General features: G+C 36.9%; 1 protein-coding gene across 1 annotated transcript in view; it reads left to right on the top strand.

Annotated features, from left to right (window-relative positions):
- LOC142336689 (uncharacterized) overlaps positions 1-17,844 on the top strand; it is a 103,426-nt gene that overhangs the window by 31,633 nt on the left and 53,949 nt on the right. The window contains exons 9-12 of the mRNA XM_075385601.1: positions 913-1,013; positions 12,024-12,144; positions 12,388-12,561; positions 12,903-12,977. Of these exons, the coding sequence (XP_075241716.1) occupies positions 913-1,013; positions 12,024-12,144; positions 12,388-12,561; positions 12,903-12,977 (471 nt within the window). The remainder of the gene's footprint in view (positions 1-912; positions 1,014-12,023; positions 12,145-12,387; positions 12,562-12,902; positions 12,978-17,844) is intronic.

Below are 17,844 nucleotides of genomic sequence, written 5' to 3'. Positions count from 1 at the left end.
AAATTCTTTGAATTGTACGTCAGGACTTGTCCTGCTATGTTTTTTTTTGTTTCGTCGTCTGACGCTCTTTTTTCGTTTTACATTTGTTCACACAGCAAAGCTGAAAAAGTCAAATTTTCTGAATGACTTCTTCCTCTCACTAACGGCATTTGCGCGCGTGACGTCATTTCTCACTCGCTTTAGCAAAAAGGTTTTAATTTATATGCGTGATTAGATCATACGTGACTTACCTCACTCAATAAAATGACTTTTGCACTTTAAAACTTGCAGTTTAATTTGAATTTGTTTAAGGTCAAAGGAACTCATATGTGCAGTAGAGGTCCCTAATAAGAGGCTTCTGTGGAATGAATTTTAACAAGCGTTTTTAATTTATCGCTGAATGTTTTTTACCTAGTTTTTTGAGCGGCGTCGATTTTTTTCAATTTAGATCTGTATCTGTTTCTATCTCTATTATATGGCACGCAGGTCTATTCTTTCGCAGCTATTCCGGCAATCTGCCGGCTATGTTTTTGCAATAAAGATTTGGCATCAATTTGTTTTACTTCTTTAGTTGCGCCGAGTTCCAAGGAATACGGCTCTGTTAGTCAGTAGTAGTGCGGGCCTCAATTACCTCATCGAGCTTAATGACTTGAGGGAGAAGATAAAGCGTCAACTGTTAAATTGTTGAAAAAGGAATCCCAATACAAACGTACTCAATCAGCCATAGTTCAAATGAGATGTTTAGATTTAAACCCTTTGGCTCAATAAAACACATTTTAGTAGCAAAAGCCATCGTGGTTGAAATTTTTATAATTACGCGAGTAATCGCCGCAAGATTGTTGTTTGCTATGATTCGTTATGATATACTTTCATTTTGTATGTGTAATAGCTACTATCCACCTGGAAAAGCGGAATGTGTTATTTGAAATTTAGGAGGAGGCAAGTTTGGATGAAGAGTTGTTGCAAGAGGACACAGGAAGTGGAGACCATGAACAGAATGGAGCCATCTTTGACATCACCAAACTGGACTCCAAGTGAGTAAACGACATTGCTCCGCAGATGTATGACTCTTTGCGGATTGAACTCGGCTCTTTGCAGATTTTCCGTAACGTCACCTCTTGCATATTTCGCATGTAAATCAATTAAATGAAAGTTTTGTACATCCCATTTACATAGCGTCGCGGATTTTAGTTACTCGCTGGGTCAAATTTGAGCATGACAATTGAGGTAAAACGCTGCGATTTATTTGAGATGATTTTCTGAAAAGCATGACAGAAAGTGTGAAGTTTAAGATCTAGAATTTTTTGTAACCTGATTAAGCACTTAAGTTATCGACCGAAGTCAAAATCGCGTTTGCTTAATAGTACTTTTTAATAGCTTTCGAACGCAGTTAAAGGCAATAATTGTAAACTTGTCGCTTTTTTATGCAAAATTTTTTTCTTGAAAATTCCTTCACTTCTTGATTTAGTTCATTTTTGAGTGAACTAAGTTGCTCTCGTTCTTAAATAAAGTTTGTTGTTCAGAGCGATTGTGAGCGAATGGAAATCAAAGCCTTTGTAGCTGAGTGGTTTAGACGTCAGGCACCCTTAAAACATATCTAAGCGACGCCTCCTCTAAACTAAGTTGCCCCCATCTCTCGTTCGAGAGCAGTTTCTTGTACTTTTTTCGGTTTGTTTTTGCCATTTTTAGCTTGGCCGGTTTTTCAGCCTTAAGCCTAACCAGTCTTTAAGTATGCGGCGCACCAAAACTGTTGAGGAGACTTAGATTCAAGCTGCGCTGGGTTGTTCTCAATTTTAGGAATTTAAGAACCCCCTCATTCAGCACGTTTTTTTCAACTGCTCTCAAACAAAGATTTTAGCTATTATATTGGACGTAATTGTCTAAATGCGTTTTTTCATGCGGTCGTTTTTTTTGGTCCACCAACGAATTTTCGTGTTTGGTCTTGAAGTGGGATTATTTGGTAAAGCTCAACTGGCTAATTGGTTGGTTGCTGAGCAGCTCTGTTTTCTCTAGTTAAGACCTTTGCCTGTATCTCAGTAATTGGTTCACTGAAACTGCTGAGCAGACTATATTGCTGCTGTAGTGGGAGAAGTGAGTAAAAAATTTCTGCTAAGCGAACAATTTTTTGATAACCCAATTTTTGATCTTTGATCTTTGATTGGTGATTAATTGCTCTTGAACGAAGTTCATAGCAATTATTGCAAACGTGTCTTTTTTATGCAAAATTTTCGCTTGACAATTTTGACTTTTCGAGTGACTTTTACGCCTTTGACTTTTTGCGTTTCGCGTGATCTAAAATACTCTCTCAATCACAATTTCAAGCAGCTGAACTCAATTGGCGGTAATTTAATACTAAAAGACAACTGAAAAGTGCGCCGAAACTGGTGCCATTTTTCACTTTAAATCTTAAAAGTGGTATATGTTGACCTCAATGTGGTTATTTGAAGCCGACTATTGAACTTCTTAGTCCCCTTAGGCTCCCCTCCCTCCCCCGACTGAAACAGGCTGCAATTGATCACGCTGCAATTGCTCGCACTAGTCGTTCGAGAGCAATTCTTCCGACGTTTAGTCGGTTATGTTTTTTGTAGCTTCAAGATGTGCTTCTTCAGCCAGAGTTTTGTATTATGTTGTAAAAAGACAGTGTATGTACTGAACTATTTGTGATTTTTTAAGGTATTTATTTTACTTTTTAATACAGTTTCGGTAATATATTTTTGCTACTCTGCCCATTTTGATAGTCTTCTAGTCTTCAAAGTTTTTTTGTATTGTTTGCAGGTTTTTGTATTTCATCGTTTTTGTAATAAATGTCCGCCTGAGCTTCTCAGCAGGCTATTATAGAGCTCCTTTTGTTACTTCGTTGAACAGAAGTTTTTCGCTTTACCTTAGTTCTCAGCTTGATCAGCCTTTTGCGTGAAATCTTTTTTGACTTCTCTGGGCTAATTTTACTCATCGCTCATTCTGTTCAAAGTGATTTTAGATAGTAGTTGCACAGCAAAGCAATTCAAAATGAACAGAGTCAGTATCAAGAAACTAAATTAGAACTGCAAACGGGATAAATCCATAAAGCGCAGTTTTAGATGCCCGTTACTCGAACCTTGTTCTTTTAAGTCTTAGTTACCATCTCTAATACTTATTGGTATTGATACTAGCTCATGTATTGTCTCACTATGAAACATGAGATCGTTCAACTACAAATTGACATCAAAATACTTCGCACTTTAATATTGTTTCCCTACAAAAATCATTTTTATTTTTCATTATCTTTTCTTTCAATCCTAATCCTCCTTATGGGAATCAATGGCGGCTATTTTCCGGCAATCTGCCGGGAATGTTAACCTTTGGATTAGAGTGTATAAAATTTGTTGGTTTTTGTTGGTAAAGTAATTCAAGTTGGCACAAATGGGCCTGTTATGATTAATTGCTCTTGAACGTAGTTGATAGCAATTATTGTAAACGTGTCTTTTTTATGCAAAATTTTTGCTCGACAATTTTGACTTTTCGAGTTGCTTTTACGCCCTTGACTTTTCGCATTTCGCTTGATCTAAAATTCTCTCTCAATCACAATTTCAAGCAGCTGAACTCAATTGGCGGCAATTTAATACTAAAAGTCAATTAAAAAGTGCGCCGAAACTGGTGTCATTTTTTACTCTAAATCTTAATAGTGGTATTTGTTAACCTCTAATGTGGTTATTTGAAGCCCACTATTGAACTTCTTAGTCCCATTAGGCTCCCCTCCCTCCCTTGACTGAAGCAGGCTGCAATTGATCAGGCTGCAATTGCTCGCACTAGTCGTTCGAGAGCAATTCTTCCGACGTTTAGTCGGTTATGTTTTTTGTAGCTTCAAGATGTGCTTCTTCAGCCAGAGTTTTGTATTATGTTGTAAAAAGACAGTGTATGTACTGAACTATTTGTGATTTTTTTAGGTATTTATTTTACTTTTTAATACAGTTTCGGTAATATATTTTTGCTACTCTGCCCATTTTGATAGTCTTCTAGTCTTCAAAGTTTTTTTGTATTGTTTGCAGGTTTTTGTATGTCATCGTTTTTGTGATAAATGTCCGCCTGAGCTTCTCAGCAGGCTATTATAATGCTCCTTTTGTTACTTCGTTGAACAGAAGTTTTTCGCTTTACCTTAGTTCTCAGCTTGATCAGCATTTTGCGTGAAATCTTTTTTGACTTCTCTGGGCTAATTTTACTCTTCGCTCATTCTGTTCAAAGTGATTTTAGATAGTAGTTGCGCAGCAAAGCAATTCAAAATGAACAGAGTCAGTATCAAGAAACTAAATTAGAACTGGAAACGGGATAAATCCATAAAGCCCAGTTTTAGATGCCCGTTACTCGAACTTTGTTCTTTTAAGTCTTAGTTACCATCTCTAATACTTATTGGTATTGATACTAGCTCATGTATTGTCTCACTATGAAACATGAGATCGTTCAACTACAAATTGACATCAAAATACTTCGCACTTTAATATTGTTTTCCTACAAAAATCATTTTTATTTTTCATTATCTTTTCTTTCAATCCTAATCCTCCTTATGGGAATCAATGGCGGCTATTTTCCGGCAATCTGCCGGGAATGTTAACCATTGGATTAGAGTGGTATAAAGTTTGTTGGTTTTTGTTGGTAAAGTAATTCAAGTTGGCACAGATGTGCTTGTTATGATTAATTGCTCTTGAACGTAGTTCATAGCAATTATTGTAAACGTGTGTGTCTTTTTTATGCAAAATTTTTGCTTGACAATTTTGACTTTTCGAGTGACTTTTACGCCCTTGACTTTTCGCATTTCGCTTTATCTAAAATTCTCTCTCAATCACAATTTCTAGCAGCTGAACTCAATTGGCGGCAATTTAATACTAAAAGTCAATTAAAAAGTGCGCCGAAACTGGTGTCATTTTTTTACTTTAAATCTTAATAGTGGTATTTGTTAACCTCTAATGTGGTTATTTGAAGCCCACTATTGAACTTCTTAGTCCCATTAGGCTCCCCTCCCTCCCTTGACTGAAGCAGGCTGCAATTGATCAGGCTGCAATTGATCAGGCTGCAATTGCTCGCACTAGTCGTTCGAGAGCAATTCTTCCGACGTTTAGTCGGTTATTTTTTTTGTAGCTTCAAGATGTGCTTCTTCAGCCAGAGTTTTGTATTATGTTGTAAAAAGACAGTGTATGTACTGAACTATTTGTGATTTTTTTAGGTATTTATTTTACTTTTTAATACAGTTTCGGTAATATATTTTTGCTACTCTGCCCATTTTGAGTCTTCTAGTCTTCAAAGTTTTTTTGTATTGTTTGCAGGTTTTTGTATGTCATCGTTTTTGTGATAAATGTCCGCCTGAGCTTCTCAGCAGGCTATTATAATGCTCCTTTTGTTACTTCGTTGAACAGAAGTTTTTCGCTTTACCTTAGTTCTCAGCTTGATCAGCATTTTGCGTGAAATCTTTTTTGACTTCTCTGGGCTAATTTTACTCTTCGCTCATTCTGTTCAAAGTGATTTTAGATAGTAGTTGCGCAGCAAAGCAATTCAAAATGAACAGAGTCAGTATCAAGAAACTAAATTAGAACTGGAAACGGGATAAATCCATAAAGCCCAGTTTTTGATGCCCGTTACTCGAACTTTGTTCTTTTAAGTCTTAGTTACCATCTCTAATACTTATTGGTATTGATACTAGCTCATGTATTGTCTCACTATGAAACATGAGATCGTTCAACTACAAATTGACATCAAAATACTTCGCACTTTAATATTGTTTTCCTACAAAAATCATTTTTATTTTTCATTATCTTTTCTTTCAATCCTAATCCTCCTTATGGGAATCAATGGCGGCTATTTTCCGGCAATCTGCCGGGAATGTTAACCATTGGATTAGAGTGGTATAAAGTTTGTTGGTTTTTGTTGGTAAAGTATTTCAAGTTGGCACAGATGGGCTTGTTATGATTAATTGCTCTTGAACGTAGTTCATAGCAATTATTGTAAACGTGTGTGTCTTTTTTATGCAAAATTTTTGCTTGACAATTTTGACTTTTCGAGTGACTTTTACGCCCTTGACTTTTCGCATTTCGCTTGATCTAAAATTCTCTCTCAATCACAATTTCTAGCAGCTGAACTCAGTTGGCGGCAATTTAATACGAAAAGTCAATTAAAAAGTGCGCCGAAACTGGTGTCATTTTTTACTTTAAATCTTAATAGTGGTTTTTGTTAACCTCTAATGTGGTTATTTGAAGCCCACTATTGAACTTCTTAGTCCCACTAGGCTCCCCTCCCTCCCTTGACTGAAGCAGGCTGCAATTGATCAGGCTGCAATTGATCAGGCTGCAATTGCTCGCACTAGTCGTTCGAGAGCAATTCTTCCGATGTTTAGTCGGTTATGTTTTTTGTAGCTTCAGGATGTGCTTCTTCAGCCAGAGTTTTGTATTATGTTGTAAAAAGACAGTGTATGTACTGAACTATTTGTGATTCTTTTAGGTATTTATTTTACTTTTTAATACAGTTTCGGTAATATATTTTTGCTACTCTGCCCATTTTGATAGTCTTCTAGTCTTCAAAGTTTTTTTGTATTGTTTGCAGGTTTTTATATGTCATCGTTTTTGTGATAAATGTCCGCCTGAGCTTCTCAGCAGGCTATTATAATGCTCCTTTTGTTACTTCGTTGAACAGAAGTTTTTCACTTTACCTTAGTTCTCAGCTTGATCAGCATTTTGCGTGAAATTTTTTTGACTTCTCTGGGCTAATTTGACTCTTCGCTCATTCTGTTCAAAGTGATTTTAGATAGTAGTTGCACAGCAAAGCAGTTCAAAATGAACAGAGTCAGTATCAAGAAACTAAATTAGAACTGGAAACGGGATAAATCCATAAAGCCCAGTTTTAGATGACCGTTACTCGAACTTTGTTCTTTTAAGTCTTAGTTACCATCTCTAATACTTATTGGTATTGATACTAGCTCATGTATTGTCTCACTATGAAACATGAGATCGTTCAACTACAAATTGACATCAAAATACTTCGCACTTTAATATTGTTTTCCCACAAAAATCATTTTTATTTTTCATTATTTTCTTTTCTTTCAATCCTAATCCTCCTTATGGGAATCAATGGCGGCCATTTTCCGGCAATCTGCCGGGAATGTTAACCTTTTGATTAGAGTGGTATAAAGTTTGTTGGTTTTTGTTGGTAAAGTAATTCAAGTTGGCACAAATGGGCCTGTTATGATTAATTGCTCCTGAACGTAGTTCATAGCAATTATTGTAAACGTGTGTGTCTTTTTTATGCAAAATTTTTGCTTGACAATTTTGACTTTGCGATTGACTTTTACGCGCTTGACTTTTCGCATTTCGCTTGATCTAAAATTCTCTCTCAATCACAATTTCAAGCAGCTGAACTCAATTGGCGGCAATTTAATACTAAAAGTCAATTGAAAAATGCGCCGAAACTGGTGTCATTTTTTACTTTTAATCTTAATAGTGGTATATGTTAACCTCTAATGTGGTTATTTGAAGCCCACTATAGAACTTCTTAGTCCAATTTAGGCTCCCCCTCCCTCCCCCCCCCCCCCACTATAGAACTTCTTAGTCCAATTTAGGCTCCCCCTCCCCCCCCCCCCCCCGACTGAAGCAGGCTTCAATTGATTAGAGCTTCCACTATTCGTTCAAGAGCAATTCTTCCGACGTTTAGTCGGCTATGTTTGTTTTGGATGTGCTGACATTTGAATGTTTGATAAAAACCTTTTTTGAAAACTGTTTTTTGTTTTCTGGTTTCTAATAGCCGCGAAGGGATAACTGAATGATATTTTGATGTTTGCTCTATATTTAATAGCCGCTGTCAGCCTCAAAGGCTCTAATTTGTGTGTTCTCATTTTGTTTTGATTTGTTTTACCTTTGATCAAACGGGATTGACAACTACAACCCGAGCGCTAAGACTTACAGCATTAAGTTATCAAATGTCCTCATGGTATAGTGCTAACTGTTTCCAGTATTAAGCTCATTGTTATCCAGCGTAGAGGATGAAGTGTCTAAGCGATTCTAATTTATTAAATCTAATGAAACTGAGGGACAAGTTAGAACACGTTCTGACAATAGGCTGTCATCAATTTTTCGTTTTTCAATTTTTAGCTTATCCCAATTTTGGTCGGTGGGCTCAACAGTGGCTTTTTTCCGGCCGACTGGTTGCTATAATTTCGTCTTTTAGTTCTTTCTCGTTTTGGATGCGACCATTTGATCACGCGCCAAGAAGTCAAGGTTTCCCCTGACTTCTACCACTGAGCAGCTGGTTTATTGTGGTATGGCTTCGTTTGTTCATATCTTAGTGTGGTTTTCGGTCAATCTTGTGATTACTTTTTCAAGTGTTGCGAGATACTCGGAATTTGGTTTCAATGTAGGGCTCAAGTTGTCATTGATACTATTTTTTTTTAACTAAGAGCATCAAAAAGTACTTCGGTGCTCTTTTCTGGCATTCTGCCGGCTTTGTTTTCAACATTCGAATTTTCCTGGTTTACTGTGTTGTATATCGTGTTGCTAATCGGTGATTGAACCCAAACTGAATAGCTAGGCTCCTAGGACTTGGAAGAATTGTTGGGAAGCCTTACTTTTTTGTTCTTTGGCTCGTTTCATTTTCTGTTTATCTCTTTAATTGCTCTCGCAATTTGAACAAAATTTGAAAGTATTTGTTGTCGAGTGTCCTTTGTATACATCAGTTTTGCCTGACCGGTTTGACAATTTGTTCTCAAGTATCCTTTTGAGAAATTCTGAGAAACTGGATTCATTCGGTAAAAGGAGATGAACTGTTAAGGCGAGAGCATTACTTCTCCGTAATGAGCTTTTGTACGCTCATGTATGGGTCTCCCAAACTGGGAAAACGCAGAACTTGCCAAATTGGGAGAACGCAGGGCTTGGACAATCTTATGCAACCAGTTATCTGTCACTCTTTTCTCTCTCCCCTCTCTGATTCTTTGCAGCTAACCTCGGTAAACTTGGGCTAGCTCTAGCCAAACTCGATACCTCGCTTGTCGTTCGAGAGCAATTTTCCGACAGTCGGCAGATTATTCTTTATAAATTGCTCTCGAACGAAGTTTGAAGCAGTTATTGTAAAAGTACTGGTCATTTAACGACTCGAAGAGGAATATTGCGATTCTAGTTTTTTTAGCTGGCGCAAGTTTGTTCTTTACATGTCCTGACTTTTGTATTTGAACATTGACTTCTGTTTTAGAACGTTGACTGCTGTTTTCGTACATTGGACTTTAACAGTAGCTTAATTTGTAATATATAGTAATTTGGAACTGCTGATAATATTCAAGATGAAAATATCACTTCGAGAATTTTTGATCGAACTGACCTGTGGAGAATATACTGTGATTAATTGCCCTCGAACGGCGCATGAAATAACTCTTGTTAACGTGGTTGTCTTTTATGTGCTGTTCATCACTTGAATTTTTTCTTCTTTTCAAACTTTTTCCTCTGTTTGTGAAAGTTGACTTGTTTTCGAAATTAGACTTTAACAGTAGCATAGATTTCAATGCATGGTAATTGGGAACTGCCGGTGATATTCTGAGAATATTCTGAGGCGAAAAGGTCGTTTTGAGAATTTTTGTTTCAGACCAACCACCTACCTATCAAACCCTCTGCCTATCACCCTACCTAACCCCACTCATCTAGCACCCCCTCCGCGACTAGTCTGATTGGCTTTTTAAGGAAGCATGAGTTAAATTTCTGACTTTTCAATTTGACAGGTAATGAATTTTATTAGAAAACGGTATTGTTTTTGAAAAAAAATTGCCCCATCGCTTATTTTTTTTTGGTGGAGTTCATATCATTAATAGCCGCCCTCATCTTTTCAGGCGGCTGTTATAGCGCTCTTATTATTTTTACCTGGTCGATCAATTTTTTTCCGCTTTACCTTTTCACAGCTTGTTCGATATTCTGCTTGAAATCTGTAAGTGTTTTTAGACAGCAGTTGCTCAGCAAAGCAATCTAAAGTGAACCGATTCACTATCGAGAATCGAAACCAAAATAGAAACAACCTAAACCCATAAAGCGCAATTTTAGATACCCGCTAGTTGAAATTTAATCTTAGTCAACATCTCTAATGCGTTTTGGCATTAATGCTAGCCACCTGCCTCCTCTCATTAGGAATCAGTTGTGTGCATAACTACGAAAGCCTATCAAAACAGATTGTACTTTAAAACTTTTTGTACAGTAATCATTTTTTCTCGTTTTTCTATTCCTTCAATCCCAATCAGTGTTATGGGAGTCAATGGCGGCTATTATTTGGCAATTTGCTGGGTATCTTTTGTTCATGTGCATATTTTTAGTTGTTTTGTTTTCTTATTGGTTTTTTTTCTTTGATTTCTGTTAAAATGAATAGTGAATATTTGATGATTTTTCTACCGGTGATGGTTGTTTTTGTTACCTTGTGACATGAGCTCATTGATAACAATCTGATCAGCCTTTTGATCCGGAATCATTCAAATTAGTTATTGGTTGAATTTTCATGTTATTTGAATGAATCGAAAGTACATTTGTTTCTGAACTCTTCTCGATATCATTTTTTCTTTATTTGCTCTTATTCGCTTGTTTTGTTGTAGTTTTGGCCTTGTTTTTCCCTGCGAGTAATTTGTAGAAGGTGGTTGACAATTTCAACGTATCGCTTGTTTCAAATTGGTTACAGTGATAATTTGTTTTACAAATTTTGGTTTAAAACTTTCGGCAATAATTGGAGTTTTCCTGCATCCACATCCTTGTTTTTCCCCATATCTGGGTTTATATGATTTGATTGCCAGTTGGTTAGATCAATCATTTGTAAGTTCTGCAGGCAAACTTGACTTACTTTTACCGTTACTTACCACGTGTTTCTCTGGTTTCTCTAACCTTTGTAAACATTTGATTTGTCTATGCATTCTGAAATTTCTTTTAGTTAAGAAATGAATTTAGTTAAAAATCTGCATCTCATTATTATCGTTCAGTAAAATTGATTGTTTATTTGATAATTTGTTTTCGACTTGACAAATTTGAATTAGATTTTATTTCATGTCTGTCGTTTTGCTTGTTTTAGTGTTCATCCAAGTGAAATAAATTCTATCTGCTTCAATTGGTAGATAATTAAACCAAGAATGTGGATAAGCAGTCGGAGCATTATATGCCAAAGCACATTAGCGAGCCTCCTTGTTACGTTATTGTCTACTTCTGACTTCAAATCGCTGTATCAGTTTAAATGGCTTGTATCAAAACAAGAGCATACCAAATGATAGCTCTCTATTACTATGATGATATTCATCGTCAGCATTTTTATGCACTATTATAAACCTTTCTTGAGCTCTCTGGGGTTCAATAATTTGATATTTTTTCTAGAGCTCTGCTGCAGTTTCGTAATGATTAATTAGTGTAATAATTTTATGGATTGCGTTGCTAGTCGAGTGCTGCTTAATCTGTTATTCTACCTTTCTGTGTATGTTGCACCGAATTTAAATCTAATCTGAGTGATGATAACGGCGAATTTCTGCAAGTTCGGAAAATTACTATTGGTTTTATTTCATTGTTTCAATCTTTATAGCTCAAGGTACGGTTTTGAATCTTAGAAGTTTGACTGTTTGACTGCTTTTAAATGATCACTTGATGTTAACTGGACAAATTAAGTTAGACGGTTGCTGTAGCCGCAATTTAAAAGCTTATCTGAAGCTATGGTCCTGTAAGCTGGGGCTTGGTTTCAGTTTCAAACGAAAGTTTCTGTTGGATCTGATCATCTGAAACTTACAAAGGGACTGTTTACTTTCACTGCGAGCATTTTTAAATTTTGCGAACAAACTATTGTGTTGATTTTGCGGAAAAGACCGTTGTATTCTATGAACTCTTATGATCAATTTTTGTTCCTTTACGAGCTCTTTTTTACATGCTATTTCAACGCGAATGCCTACGACAGGTGGTCATATTGTACCGCTGGAAATGGAAACAGTTCTTTTACTCAAGTTCTTTCTTTGATGTTGATTAGATTTCGCCGTGCACTCATGATAATACAAAAGGTTGCTAATTGTTGAATTTTTTGTGTGTTGAATGTTTCAGCTCCCGACCGAACCTGGAGTTAGTGAAGATTCTGCAGAGGAAACTGGATCTGTTGGAGAGGGAGAATGGAGAACTGAGACAGTGTACTGAAGAATGTCTTGTCAAAACTGATTACTTCGAAGTAATTCAGTCTCTTTTCTGTCCCGTGAATTTTAACAATTCTGATTGCTCTGGCCATTTCTTGTCATCAATAGAATGTTGGGCCATAGCAATTACTGGACCTACTGGTCTTTTAAGCATTGTTTTTTATTGCTTATGTGGATATAAATGTCTCTGTTATATCTGACAACAAAATGAAACGCAGTTTTTTTAACAACATTTTGTGTTTTGGGTTCTATTTGACCAAATATCAACTCATGTTTAGGCAAAAGAAGAATCTTTGTTGAAAGAGTGCGTGGCTCAACTGTCCCAAGCTAACACAGAGAGCAGAACTCTCAAGTCAGAGCTAGACAGCAAGAGCTCGTCTCTTCACAAACAACAGGAGGAGAAGACAAAGTTGCTTGGAGAATTAGTGGAATTACAGAAGAAATACAACAATGTTAGTGAATTGTTGCTTAATCAAGAATTCATCAAATTATAGAAATGAATTAAACAGAAGCTCTAGTAAACAAAACAGTAGCTAAGTTATGCAAGAGCAACAAGAGCTGAAAAATTATCACATGGCTGTTAACATGGAAGTTATTCGACAACTCAGCTTCGCCTCGGAAACAAAACAGTAGCTAAGTTATGCAAGAGCAACAAGAGCTGAAAAATTATCACACGGCTGTTAACATGGAAGTTATTCGACAACTCAGCTTCGCCTCGGAGTGTGATAATGTTAGCAATGGCTACCGATGTTGTTCCTGATTATTTGCCTGAAGTTGCATTGTGTTGTTTCAGTTGACAGTGGAGTACGAGAATGTGATGTCTGAACTGGAGACACTACACGAGTGCACAGAGGACATTGCACAAGAGGTCAGTTCATTCGTCCCATTGTGGACGAGTCATCTTTGTGCACGAGGGTATTTAATAAGAAGTGCACGTTCTTTGATAAATGTGATAGATTTCGCTAGGAAACCTTGTAAGATAGTGCATGGTGAAGCGGAGCATGTTTACTTTTCTGGAATGGTTTTTCCAAATGTTCGTTTAAATATTCAGGGTTCATAGTTAGGATTTAGCATGATTCATAACCCTCTTTAAAGCATGTATAGAACATACATAAGATCAAGGCCCGTGCTTATAAAAAGCGTGCGCTGTGAGGCAGTTTGTTTTTGGCGTTAGCTGCGCAAACAAAAAAATATTGAATTGAAAATGTTGAAAATCTTTTGCTTTTGCCAATTTGTTATTAATTGCTCTCGAACGAAGTTTGAGGCAATTATTGTAAACGTGTTGGTCTTTTTTATGCAAGATTTTTGCCTGGCAGTTTTTGCGCTTTTGTTCTAGGTTCTCTGTGACTTCTCAACTAACTTTATAACGCTTCACTTCATTTTGAGTGATATCAATTGCTCTCAATCCGAGACAAATTTTGTTGTTAATATAGAAGTGATTGTTAGCGGTCGAGAATCAAAGCAGTTGTAGCTAAGTGGTTAAGATATCTGACTGCTATTCTGAAGGTAGCGGGTTCGAACCTTGAAGGTAGAAGGTTTGAGTTTTTGCACCCAAAAGAAAAATTTATAAGCTACACCCCTAAATTAAATTGCCATCCGCCTGTCGTTTCATTTAACGTTAGTTGGTCTTTGTTTTTAATCGCTCCAAACGAAATAAATTTTTTTGCTTCATCAATTTTGACTTTTTGAGTGAGCTTTTGCTGTGTTGCTTTACAATTTTTGCGTGATATAAATTACCCTCATTTGGGTAGTAAGCCGCTAACTTAATTCGCACGGATTGCTACTTCGCTACTAGACTCAAAAGCCAACTCAAAAGTGCACCAAAATTTGTTTCCTTTTATTAGTTACTCTCAAAAGAAGTTTTTTAGAAACAATTTTGCATTATATTAGTCCTGCTGGCGTTTTTGTGCAACTTTTTTATTACCAATTTTCGGTACTTTTTTCGTCTTACCATTCGTCCCATTGTGGACGAGTCATCTTTGTGCACGAGGGTATTTAATAAGAAGTGCACGTTCTTTGATAAATGTGATAGATTTCGCTAGGAAACCTTGTAAGATAGTGCATGGTGAAGCGGAGCATGTTTACTTTTCTGGAATGGTTTTTCCAAATGTTCGTTTAAATATTCAGGGTTCATAGTTAGGATTTAGCATGATTCATAACCCTCTTTAAAGCATGTATAGAACATACATAAGATCAAGGCCCGTGCTTATAAAAAGCGTGCGCTGTCAGGCAGTTTGTTTTTGGCGTTAGCTGCGCAAACAAAAAAATATTGAATTGAAAATGTTGAAAATCTTTTGCTTTTGCCAATTTGTTATTAATTGCTCTCGAACGAAGTTTGAGGCAATTATTGTAAACGTGTTGGTCTTTTTTATGCAAGATTTTTGCCTGGCAGTTTTTGCGCTTTTGTTCTAGGTTCTCTGTGACTTCTCAACTAACTTTATAACGCTTCACTTCATTTTGAGTGATATCAATTGCTCTCAATCCGAGACAAATTTTGTTGTTAATATAGAAGTGATTGTTAGCGGTCGAGAATCAAAGCAGTTGTAGTTAAGTGGTTAAGATATCTGACTGCTATTCTGAAGGTAGCGGGTTCGAACCTTGAAGGTAGAAGGTTTGAGTTTTTGCACCCAAAAGAAAAATTTATAAGCTACACCCCTAAATTAAATTGCCATCCGCCTGTCGTTTCATTTAACGTTAGTTGGTCTTTGTTTTTAATCGCTCCAAACGAAATAAATTTTTTTGCTTTATCAATTTTGACTTTTTGAGTGAGCTTTTGCTGTGTTGCTTTACAATTTTTGCTTGATATAAATTACCCTCATTTGGGTTGTAAGCCGCTAACTTAATTCGCACGGATTGCTACGTCGCTACTAGACTCAAAAGCCAACTCAAAAGTGCACCAAAATTTGTTTCCTTTTATTAGTTACTCTCAAAAGAAGTTTTTTAGAAACAATTTTGCATTATATTAGTCCTGCTGGCGTTTTTGTGCAACTTTTTTTACTACCAATTTTCGGTACTTTTTTTCGTCTTACCATTTGGTTTTTCGTTTTTGTTCCTATGATTCGCCTTTTTGTCCTGAAAAACGGGATAAACACTTAAAGCCCTCATGTCTCACTAGTCTCTAATTATGCGATTCATGGAAGCTGATCGGGAGACATACATTCATGCTGAGAAGGGTGGTTCTGAGGGTTCCTCCACCCTCACTTCCTGCCACTTCTCGCCCCATGTTGAAGCCAACTTCTCGCCAGTCCTTTGAGGGAATTTGCGTAGCGTTATTTTTTGTGAATAGTGTTTTCAGCATAGATGAGCATACACTACACTTAAAATTACGTCTGTAAGTTTTAAGTGAAGTCCTAATAGCAGTTCAGGATGACTGACGGCTAAGGTCTCTAACCGAAATGGTCGGAAGTTGCATTAGAAGCCGATGTCATTGATGGAGATGCAATTTTTAAATGCGCAACTGTTTTGTTCCTTTAAGCACATCTTCAACAAAGCTGCTTCGAAGGTGTAATTTATTGTGATAAAAATCTTCTTAAAATTCTTGTACCATGTGCCTTTTATAATTTTAACTGTTTGTTTTTTGATCCGTTGTGAGTCTTCAATGCTGTGATATAAAAGTTTTCTGTTATCGGATGATTTTTTACTCTGTCTAGTGCCAAACAAACCTGATGATTTTATAAAGTGATTTTTCACCTATCGGTGTTGGAGGATTTGATGCTTCTGTTTAACTAATTCACTGAGCAATTTCGCCGAATGTTTTTGTTTTTTCACTAATGAATCAATTTGAAAATAAAGCTTACAAAAATTGTTAAGCATTAATAGAAACAAAATTTTACTCTTGCCGTGAAGCCACAAGCGTATCGTTTAATTCTTTTTGCTGCTATGTCAAATTTTAAGCTCTTTGGAGCTGACTAAACCAACACGTTATATTTTCGGTCTCCTTTTATATTACTCGTCACGAAAATGGCGGCAGAAAGACAGTTTTTTTAAAAGATTTTTGTTTCGTCATTTTTGACGGTTAATTGCTCTTGAACGAAGTTCATAGCAATTATAGTAAACGTGTGTGTCTTCATAGCAATTATAGTAAACGTGAAGCCCACTAACTTCTTATTGTCCCATTTAAGCTCTCCCTCCCTCCCTCCCTCCCTCCCTCCCTCCCTCCCTCCCCTCCCCCCCTCCCTCCCTCCCTCCCTCCCTCCCTCCCCTCCCCTCCCCTCCCCTCCCTCCCTCCCTCCCTCCCTCCCCCCGACTGAAGCAGGCTGCAACTGATTAGAGCTCCCACTAGTCGTTCGAGAGCAATGCTTCCAACGTTTAGTCGGTTATGTTTTCATTTTAAATTAAGACCTAAGATTTTAAGCCGCTTACCTTATTCACCGCGGCTTGTAACTTAAAACCAAATCGAAGGCGCAGTACATTTGGTTTCATTTCGTTTTGTAGTGTTTGCAGTGATCTGTAATACCATATAGTTTCTAATAGCTATTATTAATTGCACTCAAAACAAAGGTTTTAGCAATTATATTAGTCTTGCTGGTCTTTTTGAATGTGCTTTTTCTTACTAGCTAATCATCCTCTGTTTGTTTCGTCTTATCTTTTGCGTTTTCGTCCTCAAAATTGAGATAAACAGTATCAAGCCTCTACGGCTCAGTAGTCCCTAAGTATGCGATTCACAGAGACTGTTGAAGAAGACCGTACATTCATTTTGTGAAGGGTGATTCTTGTAGTTTGACCCCACAATTCATTCCCGCCACTTCACCCCCGCGCACACACACGACACCACTCATTCCACCCGTAACCCTGCTGGCTTGCTCCGCTCGATAGTTGTTTGAGAGGTTCGCGCAATTCGCGCGAAGTTAGTCGGTTGTTTATTTTTTTGTGACTAGTGTTTTCGTAATAGGTGATTTAAACTACACTCGTTTAGTAAGGCTTGCATGCCTGGTATAACAGATTTTTCAGTTGTCTGATAGTGTTTTCACGCTTTCATTAGTGGCAAACTAACCAAGCATGGCTCGGGTTCTTCTAATTCTTTAGTTTTTTCAAACTTTAATCCTTTTGTAATTGAGTAAATCAAGCACGATTTAGTTTCTGTCTGCTTTAATATTACTTGTTTCAATGGAATATGCTGCGCTCTTTTAAATTTTGATAATGACACAAGGGAACAAAGACTTAAATGAGGCAGACTAATCTACCAAAAATGTGCTTTCCTATTTTGAATTTAGATAACGGAGTGTCGAACTATAATTGAACTTTCATTTTGCGCATTTTAAATGTGATGTGTTAAGTAAGTGAGTTAAAAGAGCAATTATTGTAAACGTGTTGTTTTTTATGCAAATTTTTTGCTTGACCATTTTGCGCTTTTTTTCTAGAACATTCTTTGACTTCTCAAGTGACTTTTTTTCGCTTTCGTTCTTTTTTTTTGAGTGATCTCTATTGCTCTCACTCCGAAGTAAAACTTGTTGCTAATATATAATCGGTTGCAGCATAGCGAAATTAGGTCCTGATAGCCGAGTGAGCAGTGCTTTTGGTTATGGATCGGGAGGTCAGTGGCTCGAATCTCGGCGGAGTCAAATGTTTTTTACCCGCCTGTCGTTCCAGAGCAATTCTTCCGACATTAGTCGGTTTATGTTTTTGCTTAATCAATTTTGGACGGTTTGAGTTTTTGGTGCTTTACCGCTCAAGCTATGTCTGATATAAATTGTGCTCATTGAGATTTTAAGCCACTAATATAATTTCCGCTGGTT

Source organism: Convolutriloba macropyga, chromosome 3, assembly GCF_964194025.1.
Source record: "Convolutriloba macropyga chromosome 3, txConMacr16.3, whole genome shotgun sequence".
Lineage (NCBI taxonomy): Eukaryota > Metazoa > Xenacoelomorpha > Acoela > Convolutidae > Convolutriloba > Convolutriloba macropyga.
The sequence above is the reverse complement of the archived record's forward strand: the minus strand, read 5'-3'. Positions and strand labels throughout refer to the sequence as shown.